Source organism: Podarcis melisellensis, assembly GCF_964234715.1.
Source record: "Podarcis melisellensis genome assembly, chromosome: 4".
NCBI classification, from domain to species: Eukaryota; Metazoa; Chordata; class Lepidosauria; order Squamata; family Lacertidae; genus Podarcis; species Podarcis melisellensis.
In genome coordinates, this window is record NC_138531.1 from 21,762,420 (window position 1) to 21,780,421 (window position 18,002).

The 18,002-nt window shown below is 40.1% G+C and overlaps 1 protein-coding gene across 17 annotated transcripts in view; it reads right to left on the minus strand.

Moving 5' to 3' along the window:
* The window catches only part of DOCK9 (dedicator of cytokinesis 9), a 134,221-nt gene that overhangs the window by 79,206 nt on the left and 37,013 nt on the right, over positions 1 to 18,002 (minus strand). For 6 of the 17 annotated variants that reach the window (XM_081908107.1, XM_081908113.1, XM_081908112.1 and 3 more), the window contains exon 1: positions 4,976 to 5,483. The exons of 6 other annotated variants lie outside the window; for them this stretch is intronic. In XM_081908107.1, coding sequence (XP_081764233.1) covers positions 4,976 to 5,137 — 162 coding nt within the window. In that variant the 5' untranslated portion in view covers positions 5,138 to 5,483. Of the gene's footprint in view, positions 1 to 4,975; positions 5,484 to 18,002 lie in introns of those variants that run through there. 5 more of the 17 variants (XM_081908109.1, XM_081908106.1, XM_081908116.1 and 2 more) reach the window with 2 other exon arrangements.

The window sequence follows — 18,002 nt, forward strand, 5'->3', positions numbered from 1 at the left end:
GGTACTTTGCTAGTAAAGATAGCCATTTTTCAGTTATAAATCGAAGACCTATGTACCACACTGAGGAGATTCTGATATTACTGATGGGTTTAACATTTGGCTGTCAGCCACTTCTTTGTATAAACATGTATCTGCACAAACTGTCAGAATTTCCATTTGTTTAAAAAAGCCCAGTCATTAGGGATTAAGATCTGGACAACAGCCTGATGCTTCCTCTGCAGAGCTCTGCATAAACCTACATATGAAGTGGATCTCATCATGATAAAACACAGATGTAACATTAAACATTATTTAAAATGTATGCTAGTGAATTTATGTTTTGACGTTTAAAAGATAAACGAATGTATTTAGTCACAGAAATGGGTTAAATTTATCACTGATTATTTTAACAACAATAAGCCACAGTAAGGTGCAGAAAAGAGTTCAAGATAAAATGTGATGTCATATTTCTATATAAGGATTATTGGAATGAATAGCATCATTTTGTAGATAAAGGAGATCTGACTGCCTAACACTACTGTCAATGTTGATTTATAAAAAAAAGCAAACATAGTGACTTAGAAACAATGTTTAGCCTTAAATAGAAAGCTGAAGGATTATACAATTAAAGTACTTATATTCCAACTCTCCAGTTAAAGCTTTGAACCAATGAAGGCAGCTAAAATAAATTAAACACAGAAACATAAAACATGATTAATAATCAGTTGATAAAAACTGCAAAACAAAAGACAGAAGAGTTAGCAGAATTAAAGAAGTGACAACCTACTGAAACAAAGAAATGTTCAGGAGATAATAGGATGCTAATAAGTAACTTATTTAGTGGATTTATACCCCAAATATTAGAAAAAAAGCAACACAAGGTAGCTCATGCCTCTTAGGCTCCAAAAGGTTCTATGGGCAGTGGTATCGAAAACTGTTGAGAAGTTCAAGAAAATCAACTGGCTTGCATTTCCTGTATCCATTTCCCCAGTGTGAGTCATTCACCAAGGTAACCAAGACTGCATCTATCCTAAAACCAGGCCAGAAACCAGATTCTGCATCCTCCAACACTGTTTGGAGTTGAACAGCCAGCATATGTTCCAATATTTTGTCCAAGATAGAACAATTATCCCAAACCAGTAGGTCCAATGCTGTGTTCACATTACCACACTGTTTAAATTCAAAATTTGCATGTTGTTTTACAGATCCTCTGCTTTGATGTGTTTCCGCATCTCCTGCTGTCTGTCCACACCAGAGGGTGAAGAGGGAGTGAGGATGTCTTTGCCTGATATGAATTGCCTGGTTGGTTTCCCTGCCCTTTCAACCCATTCTCATCTCCTTTTCATGAAGCTTCCATCATTTCAACCCTACCCATCTAGAAATCATTTTTGTGCAACTGTCATCTTACTTCCAAACAAGTGTGAAAGCATAATATTGCAGCCTGAGAGTGCAACTCTATACAATTCAACTCAGAAGTAAATCACGCTGAATTCAGTTCTCCTGGGAAGACACAACCAGCAATGCATCTGGTAGGACCCCACCTCTTCATGGGAAACCCAGTGCATGCCTCTTCTTCCTGCCTGATGCCCTACCCCATAACAGCCCCAGATCCTTTGGGCCACCCAACCCAACTTAAGCAGTCTGTGGCTGTCTCAACTCACTTTGACTGAGGCCCAAATCCTTCTGATCTGATTTGGCCTGAGACTGAGGCAGAAGCCAAATCTGGTGCACGGCCCTACTAAAAACAGATGCTACACCTGATGAGAAGAGCTACAGAAAAAGAACATGGACCATTATTACAATGGATATTCAGCTGTTAAGACTGTGTGTGAATAAGTGTTATGAATGGGTGGCATTTGCAGTGTGTGTTACTACTGTGTAAATAGAGAATGGATACAGAAGGTACAGAATATACAAAAGAAATTTTCACTAGTCTCCACTTGTAAACACTGAGGCATTGTACTGGGTGATATGTAATTAGCATTAACATAACTAAAATATAGAAACGTGTATTATTGTACTTAACAGAAACTTTGTTCTTATCTGCTTATTAAAATCTCTATAAAGAAAATATTATTTGTAAACAAACTAGTTTAGCCATAAACTGGTCTTTAAATCACAATGACAGTGGCCTTTTCAATTGTAAATTTTTATAAAGCTTGTAGTTCCATTTGGGCAATCTTAAAGAGTTTTGTGGAACAATGATAATTAAAATATTAAATGCAGAAAGTTATTAATATTGATGACTTTAATTAATCTACCTTTCCCTGTAGATATAATGAAATTAATGACAAGACATCATTTCTACCTGTATTCCCAAAAGATGAATATAGGACAAGCCAAGTAAACAGGATAACCAAGCACATGTTTTTCAACCAACCACAGGTATTATTTCTACTAATTTATTTTATGCATAATCACATATCTTGGCCTGGTTTGCAAATCACAATAAGCCAAACTATAGTTTATCAGGACAACACAAACAAGCTCTTGATTACAGCATGTGCTTAGGGATGAGAGAGCTTGATGACAATTGAAGAGGAAAGCAGCTGTGAGTGCCTCTCTCGCAGCAGCCTGCATGTTTGCAAAGTCCCAGGAACCTGTAGCCAGGCCACTGTCAGAAATTATGTCAAAACTCACTTGTTTAAAGGCTTCCCCAACCGTTTGCCCTCCAGAGGTTGCTGGGCTACAATTCTCACCATTCACGAGCATTGGCCATGCTGGCCGGGCTTGTTGGGAGTCACATCCAACAACATTTGGAGAGAACCAGGCTGCAGGAGGCTGTTTTAAACCAATTATTATTTCCATCAGCAAGTGGGTGGTTCTTTCCCAGTAACTGGGGAAATGATTGGAGGCCTTGCAACAAAATCTCTTCTAGGTAATGCTATCCTCAAAATTGCATCATATGCTGAAACACACTGATCCAGAATAATTCACATTTTTCAAAAATAAAATAGCCCAGAATGCTGAAGTGCATGCACTTGAATATTAAATACACTCCGGCACTAAATGCTGTTCCAATCACCACCAACTCCATACACGGCACATATAAATCTGCATAATCCAAATTGCCAGGCATTCTATTCCTTCACAACACAAAATATTAGGGGAGACTGCTGAAATAAAAACATTTTGACCTGTCACCTAGTCACACAAGTAAAGTTGAATACAGCAACCCCTAACAAGTATATAATCTATGTGCTTTTATTGAGAAAGCCAAACGGCACACACCTATCTTCTGCATCATACAAGGCAGGGCATACTATAGTGCCTTGAACGAAGTATATTCCCAAAACAGGTAAGTTAGGAATGAGCAGGCTCAATGGTCACAGAGTGTCTGCTTAAAATAGAGAGACATAGAAAACGAGGAGAGGGCAAAATAAAATGGAATGGAGTAGTTTGGAAGAAGAAGGCACAAGACTACTGAGTGTAAATTTATATTAGAAACTAGCTTTAATATTCATCCTGGTAATGTATTCCCAAGAGCATATATGAAGAGTAAGGAGTTTCTTTTAGGACAAAGTCATGATTCAGTCTTCTGATCTGCTCCTAGGCAAATTTTATATTTGCTTACATTTAAGAGATAATTTGGAATTTTTCAGTGTCCTCAGAACAGCACCAAATAACCTTCATGTCTAAATATGCAACTTTTTCTAACCAATATTTCCTTTCAAACTTTTCAAGGAGAAATTACATCCATTGATGTGGTAAAGATTAAAGAAATTCAGTAGTGTAACCTAGTTCTTATACAGCCTTTTCAAACCAAAGTGTCTTCCTAGTTAAGGCAATGAGATTTTTGTTTTTTTGCTTAAGCATATTCAAATGAACACACCTTCCATAAAATATCAATGTGTCAGACTTAGGATTGACACTTACCTCCACAAGTCTGCAGGCATCTAGCTACTTTAATATATTAATACTAGCACAATGCTATTTTAAAAAGGTGAATTAAGATGATTCTATATCTAGATTTTCTTTTGACACTGGATGGTTATATGAATCAGGCTCATTAGCTACCTAATTTCCAGAACTTCTTCAGTAAAATTGCTTGCACTGTATCAGTAACCCACGCAGGAGGTCCATGGCACCATTCACACAAAAAAACTACCAGACACCTAAATTTTCAAAAGTAGGGGGGTCCATGGCTTGGCTTTTAAAAACAGGGGATCTGCAGTGCATAGATAACTAGGAACCACTGCACTATATTATTTTCTCTTCAACATTTCTGATTTTATTAGAAAATGTTAGACACAGATCAATTCCACAAAAACTAATGAAATTACTGTCTCCTGCTATCTACAACAAAACATAAAAGTACAATCCATATTGTGTTCAATGGGACTTGTACAGGATTGCATATTCCCAAAACAGCCGTGCTAAACACAAAGGAACAAGAATCAGCCTTACGTAATTCCAAAAACCATTCAAATGAGCTTTTACAGTGTATAGTTAGGCGAGTGGTACCTACCAGCCACCACCACCAAGTACTAGTTCATGCACTGTTATGCCAAGAAGCATCAGTAAATGAGTGATGCCTATTTCCTAAGCAGCCCTCTTTAGGTTATCAACACTTACCTACAAAACACCTGGCTATAAGAAATAAAAACCTGCCTTAGAGGCTATGACTTATTTTTGTCTTCTGTGCATTCAGTTCATCCTTTCAATCAACCACATTAAACCACATATATTGTACAGGAAAGATAAATAACTTTCCCATCTACCCCAATCATGGTTTATCCAAATGTATGATTTGGACATTTGTACAACAACAGAGAGCTTCCTATAATTATGAATAAGCATATCTATGCAAGATATGTTGCTTTTCACAAAATAAGAGCAGTATTAAAATCCCATTCCAAATAGCTTTTATAGTGCCAATAAAGACTCAACAGCATTGTGTTCAGTAGTTGGACCATTTCTGAAACACCAGATATAAAAAAAAAAATCATATTAAGTCAGTTTTAAAAAAATCTTAATGAAACAAGTGAACATTTACCAGTAATGAATGGCTCAATAGTCCAGAATCTTCTTTTGTCAAACTATTTGCTGCATATTCCAGAGCATTGTTTTCTCCTTGATGTTTGCAAATATATGAACAGTTTCTCTCAATAACTGTACGAATGCCTTTAAATAAAATTACGCTAGTAGTGCAACCCATTCCAGAAACAATTTGGCTTGCATTTCTTGCTAAATGATCTCTTCAGAGACTAATTCCTTTGCTTCACAGGCACAGTCTTCTTTACCAAGTCCAGCTAGTAGCTATTCAGATTAAATACCATCAGTGACCGTATTGTAAGCTTGCTTAGCTGAGTGCTAAAAATCCTGTGGTTTCAGCAAGAGCCACACCTCACAATATAACCCTCTCTCAAAGAGAATGCTCTCTCAAATGCTATTAATACAATAGACTGAAACATAATATTGTTAAAGAAATTGCCTCATTTCCATTTGTCAAATATCCTCAAATCTTATTAAAGCAAAGATGCTGCTGCGGCTTCTACTGTCAGGCACAAAGAATTCTCATCTGCTGCAAGAAAAGGCTAGCCCAGAATGCTTAGCTTCAAATTCAACGTTTCTTTGCTTGACCTAAATATTGCAGGGTGGGGGAGTACTGCATTGGGTGGGGGAACTGACAGGGAACCATATCTCTTTCATAAAAATCAAAATTCAGGAGAATTGTCCCACCTACTGCTGCTATGGAAACACTTTAACACATATTAATGTGCAAGCCTATTTCAAATCACTTTATTACACGCTTGTACTGTGAGTAGAAAACCACCAGGGAGCATAAGATTTTGTTCTGTCGTTTTTGGCTTTTCCCCTTGTCCAAACAAAGAGGACACACCTTGTTATTTTAACTGGGGGCACACACAAACAAAAAATATATACTAAACTCTATTTTCTGGTCATAAGCCCTACTGAATTCCATGTGACTTAAGGTAGAGAAGTATAGGAATGTGCTGTAAACTTGTAATCCTATGTCCACTCAGAATGGAACAAACATATTTAACACTTCTGAATAAAACTGTATTTGAAAGTAACTCACAGTGAATACAGAAAACAAGACTATGAGGTGTGTTCAACTAAGACCCATTTATACAAATGAGCATGTCCACATTAGTGCCATTAAGTTCAATGGATCTACTCTAATTAAAACTTAATTGAATACCACCCTATGGGAGGAATTCATCATCATGCTGAAACAAACATTCTGTTAGCGCACATTGCTACTTGCGTAATGGAGCAATCTTCACTCTACTCTTCTCATGCACTGTTTTCAGGCTTCTACCAACACCCCCAAGCCAACAGGGTGTAGCAGGGAGAGGGATGGCGAAGAAACACTGCACTAGCGTACATTATTATGAGGGCTTCTGCTAGCAAGACCAGTTAGCCGAATCCAATCCCATATGTTTAATATCAGAATTGAAGTCTGAATTTAAATTTAAAATATTATTGTAGAAGTCGCGCGCCAGCAGCGGGAGACCCCATTAGCGAAAGCGCACCTCAGATTAAGAACGGTTTCGGGTTAAGAATGGACCTCCAGAATGAATTAAGTTCGTAACCGGAGTTACCACTGTATAATAAGGGTTGATGAGGGCTATGGCCTTGGGAAGAGAGAACTGACCTGGGGAGAGTTCTGAGGACCAGAGAGAGGTTTGGAGGGCCACATTCAGCCTCTGGGCTTGAGGTTCCCCTCCCTGATATCAAAACAGATATTTTTTCTGTTTCCAGGGTTGGAGACAGGGTTATGTTGGTTCCCCCAAATGAGAGGCAGGAAGGAAAAGGAGGGATCCCAGGTGAGAGCTGGGATGGGCTGCTACCTTCTGTAGCTTGTGGGGCTGAGAATTGCCTTTAGGAGAGAACTCAGTATTCCACTTGTTCTGCTTGTATTATGAAAATCCTTAATAAAAAAACCATTTTTTTGAAAAAGATATTTCCTGTTTCTTATATTCATGTATGTTGCACCTGTACTTATTTTTTGGTACCTGGCCCATGCAGTATCATTTTCTAGCTTCCTGTCCCCAATTTCTTTGTTTTGTCTTTGAGAGAGCCTTTTAAAATTTGTTAGCATATGCATTAAAATTGGTGAAGCAGCTATTGACTTCTACCCATTAATGATGTGCTGGGAGGCCACTGCACCCAGCCCAGCTGCAAGAATGCTGCTTGGAAGCATCCTCACTCGGTGTCACCCAGCCGAGAGGGGCAGCAGTTTGATCCAGGAGTGGAGTTGCCAGCTGCAGATCAACTGCTCGTCGGGAATGAGGGCTGGGTTACGGTAAATAGAGGGTTAAGACTGTGGGCAGGCATGAGGCACAGAGGGTGGTCTTCACTCTCTGCACTCACCCAGCTGCACACCAAGGATCTCTGCAGGGTTCAGGCATCCCTCTCCGTTGTGCACCTGGGGCAATGCCCCCCCCATGCCAGTGGACAGACTACCACCAGCACATAACTCTGGTGCCTAAACGTTTGCACTGGCTGCACCTGTGTTACTTGGCAAAGTAAGGGGAGCGGGTGGCACTGTGGTCTAAACCACTGAGCCTCTTGAACTTGCCAATCAGAAGGTCAGCAGTTCAAATCCACACAATGGGGTGAGCTCCTGTTGCTCTGTCCCAGCCTCTGTCAACCTAGCAGTTCAGAAGCATACCAGTGCAAGTAGATAAATAGGTATTGCTGCAGCAGGAAGGTAAGTGGTGTTTCTGTGCGCTTTGGCACTCGTCACAGTGTCCCGTTGCCCTAGAAGTAGCCTAGTCATGCTGGCCACATGACCTGGAAAAATGTCTGTGGACAAACATTGGCTCCCTCAGCCTGAAGTGAGATGAGTGCCGCACCCCCTAGTTGCCTTTGACTGGACTTAACTGTCCATCCTTAGACTTTACCTTTTTACCTACTTGGCAAAGTTCAAGTTTCTTGTATTAATTTACAATACCCTTGACAACTTGGGCCCAAATACCTTAAGGACTGCCGAATTCCTCACATTCCTGCTTAATAATTGAGCTTTTGTGATGGGGGAATCTCTGTTAGAGCTTACCAATTCATAGATAGATAAATCACTGTGGTCAAGCTATCCCTCTCCAAGAACAGCTATACAGTGGTACCTCGGGATGCAAACGGGATCTGTTCAGGAGCCCCGTTCACATCCTGAACAGAACCTAAGACGCAACAGTGTGTCTGCGCGTGCGCGAGTTGCGTTTCGCCGCTTCTGCACATGGGTGTGACGTCATTTTGACCGTCTGCGCATGCGCGAGCGGCGAAACCCGGAAATAACACACTCCGGTACTTCCGGGTCGCCGCAGAGCGCAACCCGAAAGCGGTCAACCTGAAGCGTATTTATCCTGAGGTATGACTGTAGTTGGCATACCAGCCATAGCTGGTCAAAGGCACTCCTAGCCTCTGAGGCTACTTGAGCCTCAAGTGAGAGAGATGGAGCCTGCAGCACTCCCAAACAACAAACCTGTTCGTTCAGAGCAAGTGCAACCCTATCCAGAACATCAGTTTGTATTCCCTTCTCTGTCTATTAATTATTACAGCCACTCCAAGCAGGCGTTTCTTCTTACAATGCTTGATAAGAGCCTAGAAATTGGAAATATTTTTTCCAGCCTTTAGAGTAAGCACTAGAGACAACTGCTTATACTCAATTGATCTTAATTTGTTTGTACATAAGATCAAGGAGTACATAAGATCAAGGATAAGCATTTTTCTTCTATAGTGTATAAGCTATGCTGTTAGAAAGTTTATTTTAAAGCAAAGGTAAGTGTGGTTGCTGACCTTGAGCCAGACATCCTGGAGAGTGAAGTCAAATGGGCCTTAGAAAGCACTGCTAATAACAAAGCCAGTGGAAGTGATGATATTCCAGCTGAACTATTTAAAATTTTAAAAGATGATGCTGTTAAGGTGCTACACTCAATATGCCAACAAGTTTGGAAAACTCAGCAGTGGCCAGAGGATTGGAGAAGATCAGTCTTCATCCCAATCCCAAAGAAGGGCAGTGCCAAAGAATGCTCCAACTACCTCACAATTGCACTCATTTCACACGCTAGCAAGGTTATGCTTAAAATTCTACAAGGCAGGCTAAAGCAGTATATGGACCGAGAACTCCCAGAAGTGCAAGCTGGATTTCAAAGGGGCAGAGGAACCAGAGACCAAATTGCAAACATGGACTGGATTATGGAGAAAGCTAGAGAGTTCCAGAAAAACATCTACTTCTGCTTCATTGACTACACAAAAGCATTTGATTGTGTTGACCACAGCAAACTATGGCAACTTCTTAAAGAAATGGCAGTGCCTGATCACCTCATCTGTCTCCTGAGAAATCTCTGTGTGGACAAGAAGCTACAGTTAGAACTGGATATGGAAGAACTGATTGGTTCAAATTTGGGAAAGGAGTATGACAAGGCTGTATATTTTCTCCCTGCTTATTTAACTTATATGCAGAATTCATCATGCGAAAGGCTGGGCTGGATGAATCCCAAGCCGGAATTAAGATTGCCGGAATAAATATCAACAACCTCAGATATGCAGATGAAACAACCTTGATGGCAGAAAGTGAGGAGGATTTAAAGAACCTTTTAATGAGGGTAAAAGAAGAGAGCGCAAAATATGGTCTGAAGCTCAACATCAAAAAACCTAAGATCATGGCCAGTGGTCCCATCACCTCCTGGCAAATAGGAAGGGGAAGAAATGGAGGCAGTGAGAGATTTTACTTTCTTGGATTCCAAGAAAAAGTGATGACAAACCTAGACAGTATCTTAAAAAGCAGAGACACCACCTTACCGACAAAGGTCCGTATAGTTAAAGCTATGGTTTTCCCAGTAGTCATGTATGGAATTGAGAGCTGGACCATAAAGGCTGATCACAGAAGAATTGATGCTTTTGAATTATGGTGCTGGGGGAGACTCTTGAGAGTCCCATGGACTGCAAGAAGATCAAACCTATCCATTCTTAAGGAAATCAGCCCTGGGTGCTCACTGGAAGGACAGATCCTGAAGCTGAGGCTCCAATACTTTGGCCACCTCATGAGAAGACTCCCTGGAAAAGACCCTGATGTTGGGAAAGATTGAGGACACAAGGAGAAGGGGACGACAGAGGATGAGATGGTTGGACAATGTTCTCGAAGCTACCAGCATGAGTTTGACCAAACTGCGGGAGGCAGTTGAAGACAGGAGTGCCTGGCGTGCTCTGGCCATGGAGTCACGAAGAGTCGGACATGACTAAACGACTAAACAACAACAAGCAGCTTCTTTGATTTGAATACTACCTTCTACTAGAAATATTTTGGTTTATTATCCACAAGCTTAAAAATGTTACAGATATGACTTGAAAAATATGTTTCTCACTGGTGATAAACAAATATTTCATATAAAACCCAAAAGAATACAATTTGTCTTCAAGTATAGTTTCTTGAAGTATGATGCATCTTATTTAAAATGCTTTCATATTACTCCATCTAGTGGTTGGAGTACATACATTTAAAGTCATGTGCAGTACTATTCTATGCATATTACTTCAAAACATTACAGTGAATTCACTGTTGCTCAGTCCAATGGGGCATTTTCTCAGCACTATATTAAAAATACAGTATTTTAAAAATCAACAAGCTGTACTGGTCAGGAACATGGAAGTGAATTCACACAATACAAAATAAATCTTCAGTGGTTCAGCTACTAAAATGTTCAAGTGCAAATTGACTATAAATCTTTCATTTAAGGATATTGTTCCTTTTCTCTCATTATAAAGTACACTGTTGCCCCAAATTTCAATGGTTGGGGAAATCTTAGGTTAATTAAAATGAGCTAATAGTAAAGAGGTTGTTATTGTTTAGTCGTGTCCGACTCTTCGTGACCCCATGGACCAGAGCATGCCAGGCACTCCTGTCTTCCACTGCCTCCCGCAGCTTGGTCAAACTCATGCTGGTAGCTTCGAAAACACTATCCAACCATCTCATCCTCTGTCATCCCCTTCTCCTTGTGCCCTCAATGTTTCCCAACATCAGGGTCTTTTCCAGGGAGTCTTCTCATGAGAAGAGGTACATTATTCATATAAAGCATATTTTCAATTTAGATAAAAGTTACCGGTATTTTAGGGACTTGGTAAATTACAATGTGTAGATGAAAGCAGCCATATATTTTTGTCTATTGCAACCAATCTATGTTCTACGGTTAGATGGCAACATAGATGTATCAAGGATAGATACCTATGAATACATTTAACTCTAAATTTACTACTCTGTGAAGCCTGGACATACAAGCCTGGACACTGCTCTCAAGTTGACAGGAATTCCTATTAACTACTGGGCAGGCACTAGCCCTCAATCAACCAGGACTGGAAGCTTAAAGGAAATAAGCAGCCCATCACTAGTTTCCGTTCAATCTTGGACTGGGAGAAGGGGGCTGGAGTGGCCAATGGGGCTCCTCTAAGGATCATTTGGTGAGTGAGAGGAGTACCTTTTTACCACCAAAAGATTTGAGGGAAGAAGAGAAACATGCTTCTGAAAGCTCAAATTCCTACTCAGTATTCTGTGAATTTTCATGAGCTCTAATTAATCCTCAACTAATGACAAGACAAACGATGTGTAACTGGTTTAAGTCAGTAGGGTGGAATTCAAATTTGCAGGCATGCTCTCTCAATTTTTTCTGCTGCTGATCTTGCCGAAAGGCATTAAACTGTAGGTAAAACCAAACAACTTCTGAAAAAAAATGTTCAACAAGTTTCTACTGGAATAAGGAATGCAGAATTCCTCATCAAATTTTACCAATGAAGTGGGCACCAAGGTATACTGAAAAAATGTTTAGTGAATCTACAGGTAAAGGACTTGAAGCAGAATACCCCTGCAGTGGCTGAAAAACAGACATAGCTCTAGTGGAATTATCGAATAAAATCTGATGGGGGACTTAATCATCAAAAATTTCAAGCCTAACTTCAAGTCTCATTTAGCCATGCTATCAGTTCATATATTCCAGCGATGGGTGCTCTCTATAAGAATTAGGTTAAATTGTGTGTGTATATATATAAATAATCCAACAAGTTTGCTGACTAATTCTTAATCCATTTCCCAAACATTTTACGAGTTAACACTACAGAAAAGTTAGAGTTTATCTACTCAATCCACATACATGGAACTGATTCCATTTGTGGTTTAAAGGGCAAGCACAAACAAGCAATAAGTCTGTTTACTTTGCCATTCAATTGTATTCCTGGAACAATTTACAAAAAGTGCCCCCCAAAAGCATAAAATATAAGAACAGCATAAAACAGCAGGATTAAAACCATATCAGTCTCTGATTGGTGCCAAAAGGACAATCAGGTTGGTACATGGCAAACCTCTCTAGGCATAGGAAACTGTGGTCTGATCAAACCACAAAGCAATTTATTGAAGCAAGGGAAAGCACATGTGAGCACAAGGTTAATTCCCATAGCACCAAATCATCTTTTGTATTGTCTGGCCTGAGCCATAGAACTGAATCAGGAGTCTGATTAAGAGAAGGTTCTTAGATACGTCCATAAACTAAAACAATTTTTGAATGAAATATATGTTCAAATAGTTCCATTTTATTAAATTCTCATCACTGCACATGGGCTGTAAAAATCCAAAGAGTATTCACAGGAGATTCACTGAGGTAAAGTAGCTAGTGATAAATCTCATGAACCAAACTGACAGCCCCAGGATTATAATGGCATTTTATCCTGCCGCTCCTAGATTACAGAATAATCCTCTGGAATTCAAAAGGAAAAAAATATGTATGAACACAAATAGATTAGGGTGTATCATAGCTCTGGCTCTCAAAGCATATTTTAAGTGTGTATTTAAAAAACAAAAACAATAGTTTTAAATATGTCTTATAATTTGAAGCTACATACTTCCCCTAGAATGAGTGCCTTTCATTTAAGAGACAAGTTGTTCTAATAAGCAATAAACATGTTCTCTGATCCTACATATTGTATCCTCATATCTTAGGCTTTACAGTTCCAATCTTCCTATTTCCAGGTGAGGGAAATAATGAATCTCCCCTGCTTCCCCTACATTATTTCATTTGAGTTAGAGAAAGGCATTAGTAAAAACTCATACTAAGGACTCAGCTACACAGAAAAGAGGAGGAGTTGGGATTTGATATCCCGCTTTATCACCACCCGAAGGAGTCTCAAAGCGGCTAACACTCTCCTTTCCCTTCCTCCCCCACAACTAACACTCTTGTGAGGTGAGTGGGACTGAGAGACTTCAGAGAAGTGTGACTGGCCCAAGTTCACCCAGCAGCTGCATGTGGAGGAGCAGGGACACGAACCCAGTTCCCCAGATTATGAGTCTATCACTCTTAACCACTACACCACAGCTGCAAATAAAACATTTTAAGTGTGCTGTAAAGTGCATTATACAAATGGGACACTAGATGGCAATGATGAGTGATGGCAAACTCAATGTTTTTCAAAACATTAAAAAATAGCATTTTTCACAACATTTTTTATAAGTGTCTAGATTCCACCTATATACAAAGGAGAGAGAATAAAGATGATAGACCAAGGATGAAGAAAAGGACACAAAACTGGAGGCAAACAGGCAGTGGGGCAAATCACTATTTAGTGATACACAAAAGAAATAAGAGGTGGTAAACCCAATATTTATGAATTAAACTGCACAGGACTAGGCTCTGCTACAGGATGGTTCTATTTTAATATTATTAAATATTTAGATTTTTTTAAGCAGAGCATATCTACAAGGAGAATGCTTTAATTATTATTAGGTACTCTGCTGGTTTAACTTTTGGTTAAAGATTGTGCTCAACTTAAAATAAACTTTGCCAGAGGTTGATTGTCAGAATTAATGGTTTAGCATTTCAAAGCATATGTTAAAATTTGACATACCACAAATTTCAGCAAGCGATGCCCCAAAAACTCCAAACAAGAGCTTAAAAGGATTGGGCTCACAGACCAAGGGTAAGTGTGAGCAAAAGGAGACAAAGTTCTATGTGATCATTATGACAGACTGAAGTACATGTTTACTTTTTATAGCCAAAGTGGCAAGCCAACAGTCTGTGGGGTTGATCAGATCCATCAAGTGGCTTGCCAAGCCTCTAGCCATTGGTAAAAAGTCAGTTTTGCATACAGAAAGTCCCAGGTTGGCATCTTCAGGTAGGGGCAGAAGATAAGCCTGTCTGAAATCCTGGAAACCACTGCCTGTCAGTGTAGACAATACTTACTTAGACAAACCAATGGTCTGACACAGTGCTAGGTACCTTCCTATGCAAGTTTTGCCTAAGCATCTGGTGAGCTTTTCAAAAACAAATGGGGAAGGATAGGGAAATTGGGGAAGTCCTTCATTTCCCCCCTCTTTTTTCAGGCATTCACATCTCTAGATACCACTATCCCCACCTTCTGCTTGATATGATGGCAGCTAGGATGCAGCTCTACCCTGGCAACTCCATCTGCCAAATCAGGCATGTGCTGCATTTGCCAGGACTTCCTTCACTTCTTTGCACCCACAGAATTCCTGACATGCATTGTTTCCCATTTAAAATGGGGTCTTAGAAACTTGATAGTTTTAGAAATACACAATGCATTTCCACTGAAGGGCAGACTCCCACAATATCTCTGATTATCTTATATAATCTAAAAGACAAAAATGAAAATTTGAATGCGTATTTGATGACCAGAAAACACTTAACATTTGAAGCACCTGTAGCTTTAAAAAGCAAACTTTCTAAAACTGCTTAACTCAACAATTTTTTATAGAATTTTTCTGCAATTTGCCCAAATTACGCTACTAATGAAAGTAAATTCCCATGTCAAATGTCATATTGATAGGATAAACCATCTTATCTTCACAACAAAGTTTTTGGAGTTTATAATGACTGAATGTTTAAAAAGCAAGTCCCCTTAAAACTATGGACTCACTATACAGTGGTACCTCGGGTTACATACGCTTCCGGTTACACACTCTGCTAACCCAGAAATAGTGATTCAGGTTAAGAACTTTGCTTCAGGATAAGAACAGAAATTGGGCTCCGGCGGTGCAGCGGCAGCATGAGGCCCCATTAGCTAAAGTGGTGCTTCAGGTTAAGAACAGTTTCAGGTTAAGAACGGACCTCCGGAACGAATTAAGTACTTAACCCAAGGTACCACTGTAGTTCCATAATGAATGCCTCTACCAGTTCACAAAGTTTTTTCAATGCGGTTATTATTAGTTAATATAAGCATATGGACTTTGAAAAAAGGCTGTCAGGCATGCAGGGGCGTACGGAGGGGGATGCGGAGGGTGTGGTCCGCCCCAGGTGTCATCCTGACGGGGTGTGTGTGTGACAAAATGGTGGGTAACACCTGTCACCGTGAGGCCTGCGGGATGCACGAGCCACACATCTCGGAGCCCGCAGGCTCTCTGCTGTCTGCCCGCTTCCTCCCCCCCAGCTGTAGGGCGGCTGAGGGCCCGCTGCGCGCCGTCTCGTCCCTATGGGCGCTGCGCCTGGCCTCTGGGCACACTGCCCCTGGTGCCCGAGAGCCTTTCTCCGCCACTGAAGGCAAGGGTTTTGTAAGCACTGACAATTTGCTGATTGTTGGTACTTGCAAAGGAACAGGACCGATTGACAATGCCTGCAAATTTTGCTTTGCCACAGGTATGGGGCCAGTGAGCACTGTTTAGCAAAAGCAGCAAACAGGGAACTTAGGCCAGTGCGCTGAGGTTGCCCAACGCTAGATAAAGAAAACATGAGTGACTCACATCAATAGATGTGAGGCTTTATGACTTTAATTCCCCCCCCTAATTTTCTAAAAACTTTTAATTGTATTGTTTAACTACTCTGTTGTTTGCTGCCCTGTGCCCTTCAGGAGCAAGGATGGAATCTACATTTAGTAGTAGTGGTGGTAGTAGTAGTAGTAGTAGTAGTACTGTAAAGGGATCAGCTTTGGAAGATAGAGGTGAGAGGGAATATTAGTATGAATAAATAACTAAAATAATGTTAGTGAATGGATAAGAGACCAGAACAAATCGTAACTGAAAGCAAAGAGCTTTCCCTCACTAATATAGTGCTCATTATCATATATGTATGACCTTATTGCCAGAAAACACTTCCAGGGCTCTCAGCATAGTGCTTCAGGTTTCCCCAAGGCCCCATTGAGCACCTGGTGATACAATGCTGTTAGGTTAGGAAACCCTGGAATGAGGCATCACAACACACCCAAAGCTTCCAAGTGATCTAATAAAGGAATTTACTTAATTCACTGATGCAGTTCAGGTATAACAAACCATGACTCAGGATGAGATCTAGATTTTATATCCTGGATTGTAAAAAAAAAAAAAAAAAAATCTGGTCTGCAAAAACCACTGTTTACAGTGTTTGTAAGAAGAAACAAGGGTGGGGTGCGCTCCCGTTGTTCGGTCCCAGCGCCTGCCAACCTAGCAGTTCGAAAGCACCTCCGGGTGCAAGTAGATAAATAGGGACCGCTTTCCAGCGGGAAGGTAAACGGCGCTCCGTGTGCTGCGCTGGCTCGCCAGATGCAGCTTGTCACGCTGGCCACGTGACCCGGAAGTGTCTGCGGACAGCGCTGGCTCCCGGCCTATAGAGTGAGATGAGCGCACAACCCTAGAATCTGGCAAGACTGACCCGAACGGGCAGGGGTACCTTTACCTTTAAGAAGAAACAAACCACTGTTGGTTCCTAATGATGGCAGAAACTATAAATCTCCTCCCCTCCATTATACAGGGGAATATAGTTGTACAAGCCAGAGGTTCGTGCCAGCTCTCATGTGTCTGTTAAGAGTTTGTTACAGTATTTCTGAACCTATGCACTGTTAAGATTCTTTTCAAGGGCCTTGTTGAGGAAGAGATTCATTTTTCAAGGACTTTGAGGAAGACAAACAAGAAGATACTACCAGTATTGCAACCAATATCAGGGGAACCAATTATTTTTCAGTAGGCAATATTTTGCCAACTGACCAAGCAGAACAATTATGTACAAACATGAGAGACAAAAGATGATAACAAGGATCCAGATGATAGCACTATATCCAAGGAAGATCAAAAACAGATGTGAAATAAATGATTTGAATGTTTCCAAAAAAGCAAACTGAAGACTTTAGTAGAACCAGATTGAGTGACAGTGATTTAATTTTTTCACCAGGCTTCAACTAGATTAGGTGGGCACCAGCATGAAAAAAAAAAGTATTTTCTAACACAGAGGATATTTCCCAGATCCAAGTTGACTAGTACCTCTGCTGGGAAACAATTTCACTATGGTAGCCAGTGATATACAATAAACAGAAGAACTCAACCCCAGAACAGCAAGATTTTAGAACATATTAACTACATGTGGTATTATTTGCCAACACGTCCATAGTATTTCCAACATATTAAGCAACATTAACTCTAAGAAATATATAGAATAGTACAGAGGGAGGAATACCTCACATAGCAAAGAAAATGCACTATACAGAGTTTTGACAGTACAACGGAAAAATATACAATGAAATTTACATAGAGGGGAGAGAAGGTAGAAAGGCAGCTAAGAGATCTGTGAAGCAGTGGTCTGTCATATTGCATTGCATAGTAAAGCAATTCCTTTAAAACCTGACCAGTACACTTCTTATGGTTCAGCCTTTAACAGCTAAGAGTTATGTGGTGATGGAACAGCTTGTAACCAGATAGAATCTAGCTTCAGCAGTTTTTAAAGGCTGTACATTTTCGTACATCTATGTTTCTTTGTTTAATCACATTTTATTTCTGATAAACTGGAGAGCAAGTTAGTATGTCAGAAGAACCTTCAAGTCACTGAGAATGAAGTAGTCAACAATGCTGAGAGCAAGAATTTAAAAACATTTCTTGACATATGTCCAGCTCATGGTGGCCATATTTTCCACAGCACATTGCAGATGTATAGTGAACATGTTTTTAGAATCTGAAACTTCGCCAGCTACAACAATCTTCTCAATATGTTAATGCAATGGCATTTCTGCTTGTGACAATAAAAGTAACATGATTATGACAATCAAGCAATCAAGCACAAAAAGTTTCCCATCAGCAGGATAGTCATGTGATACATACTAGT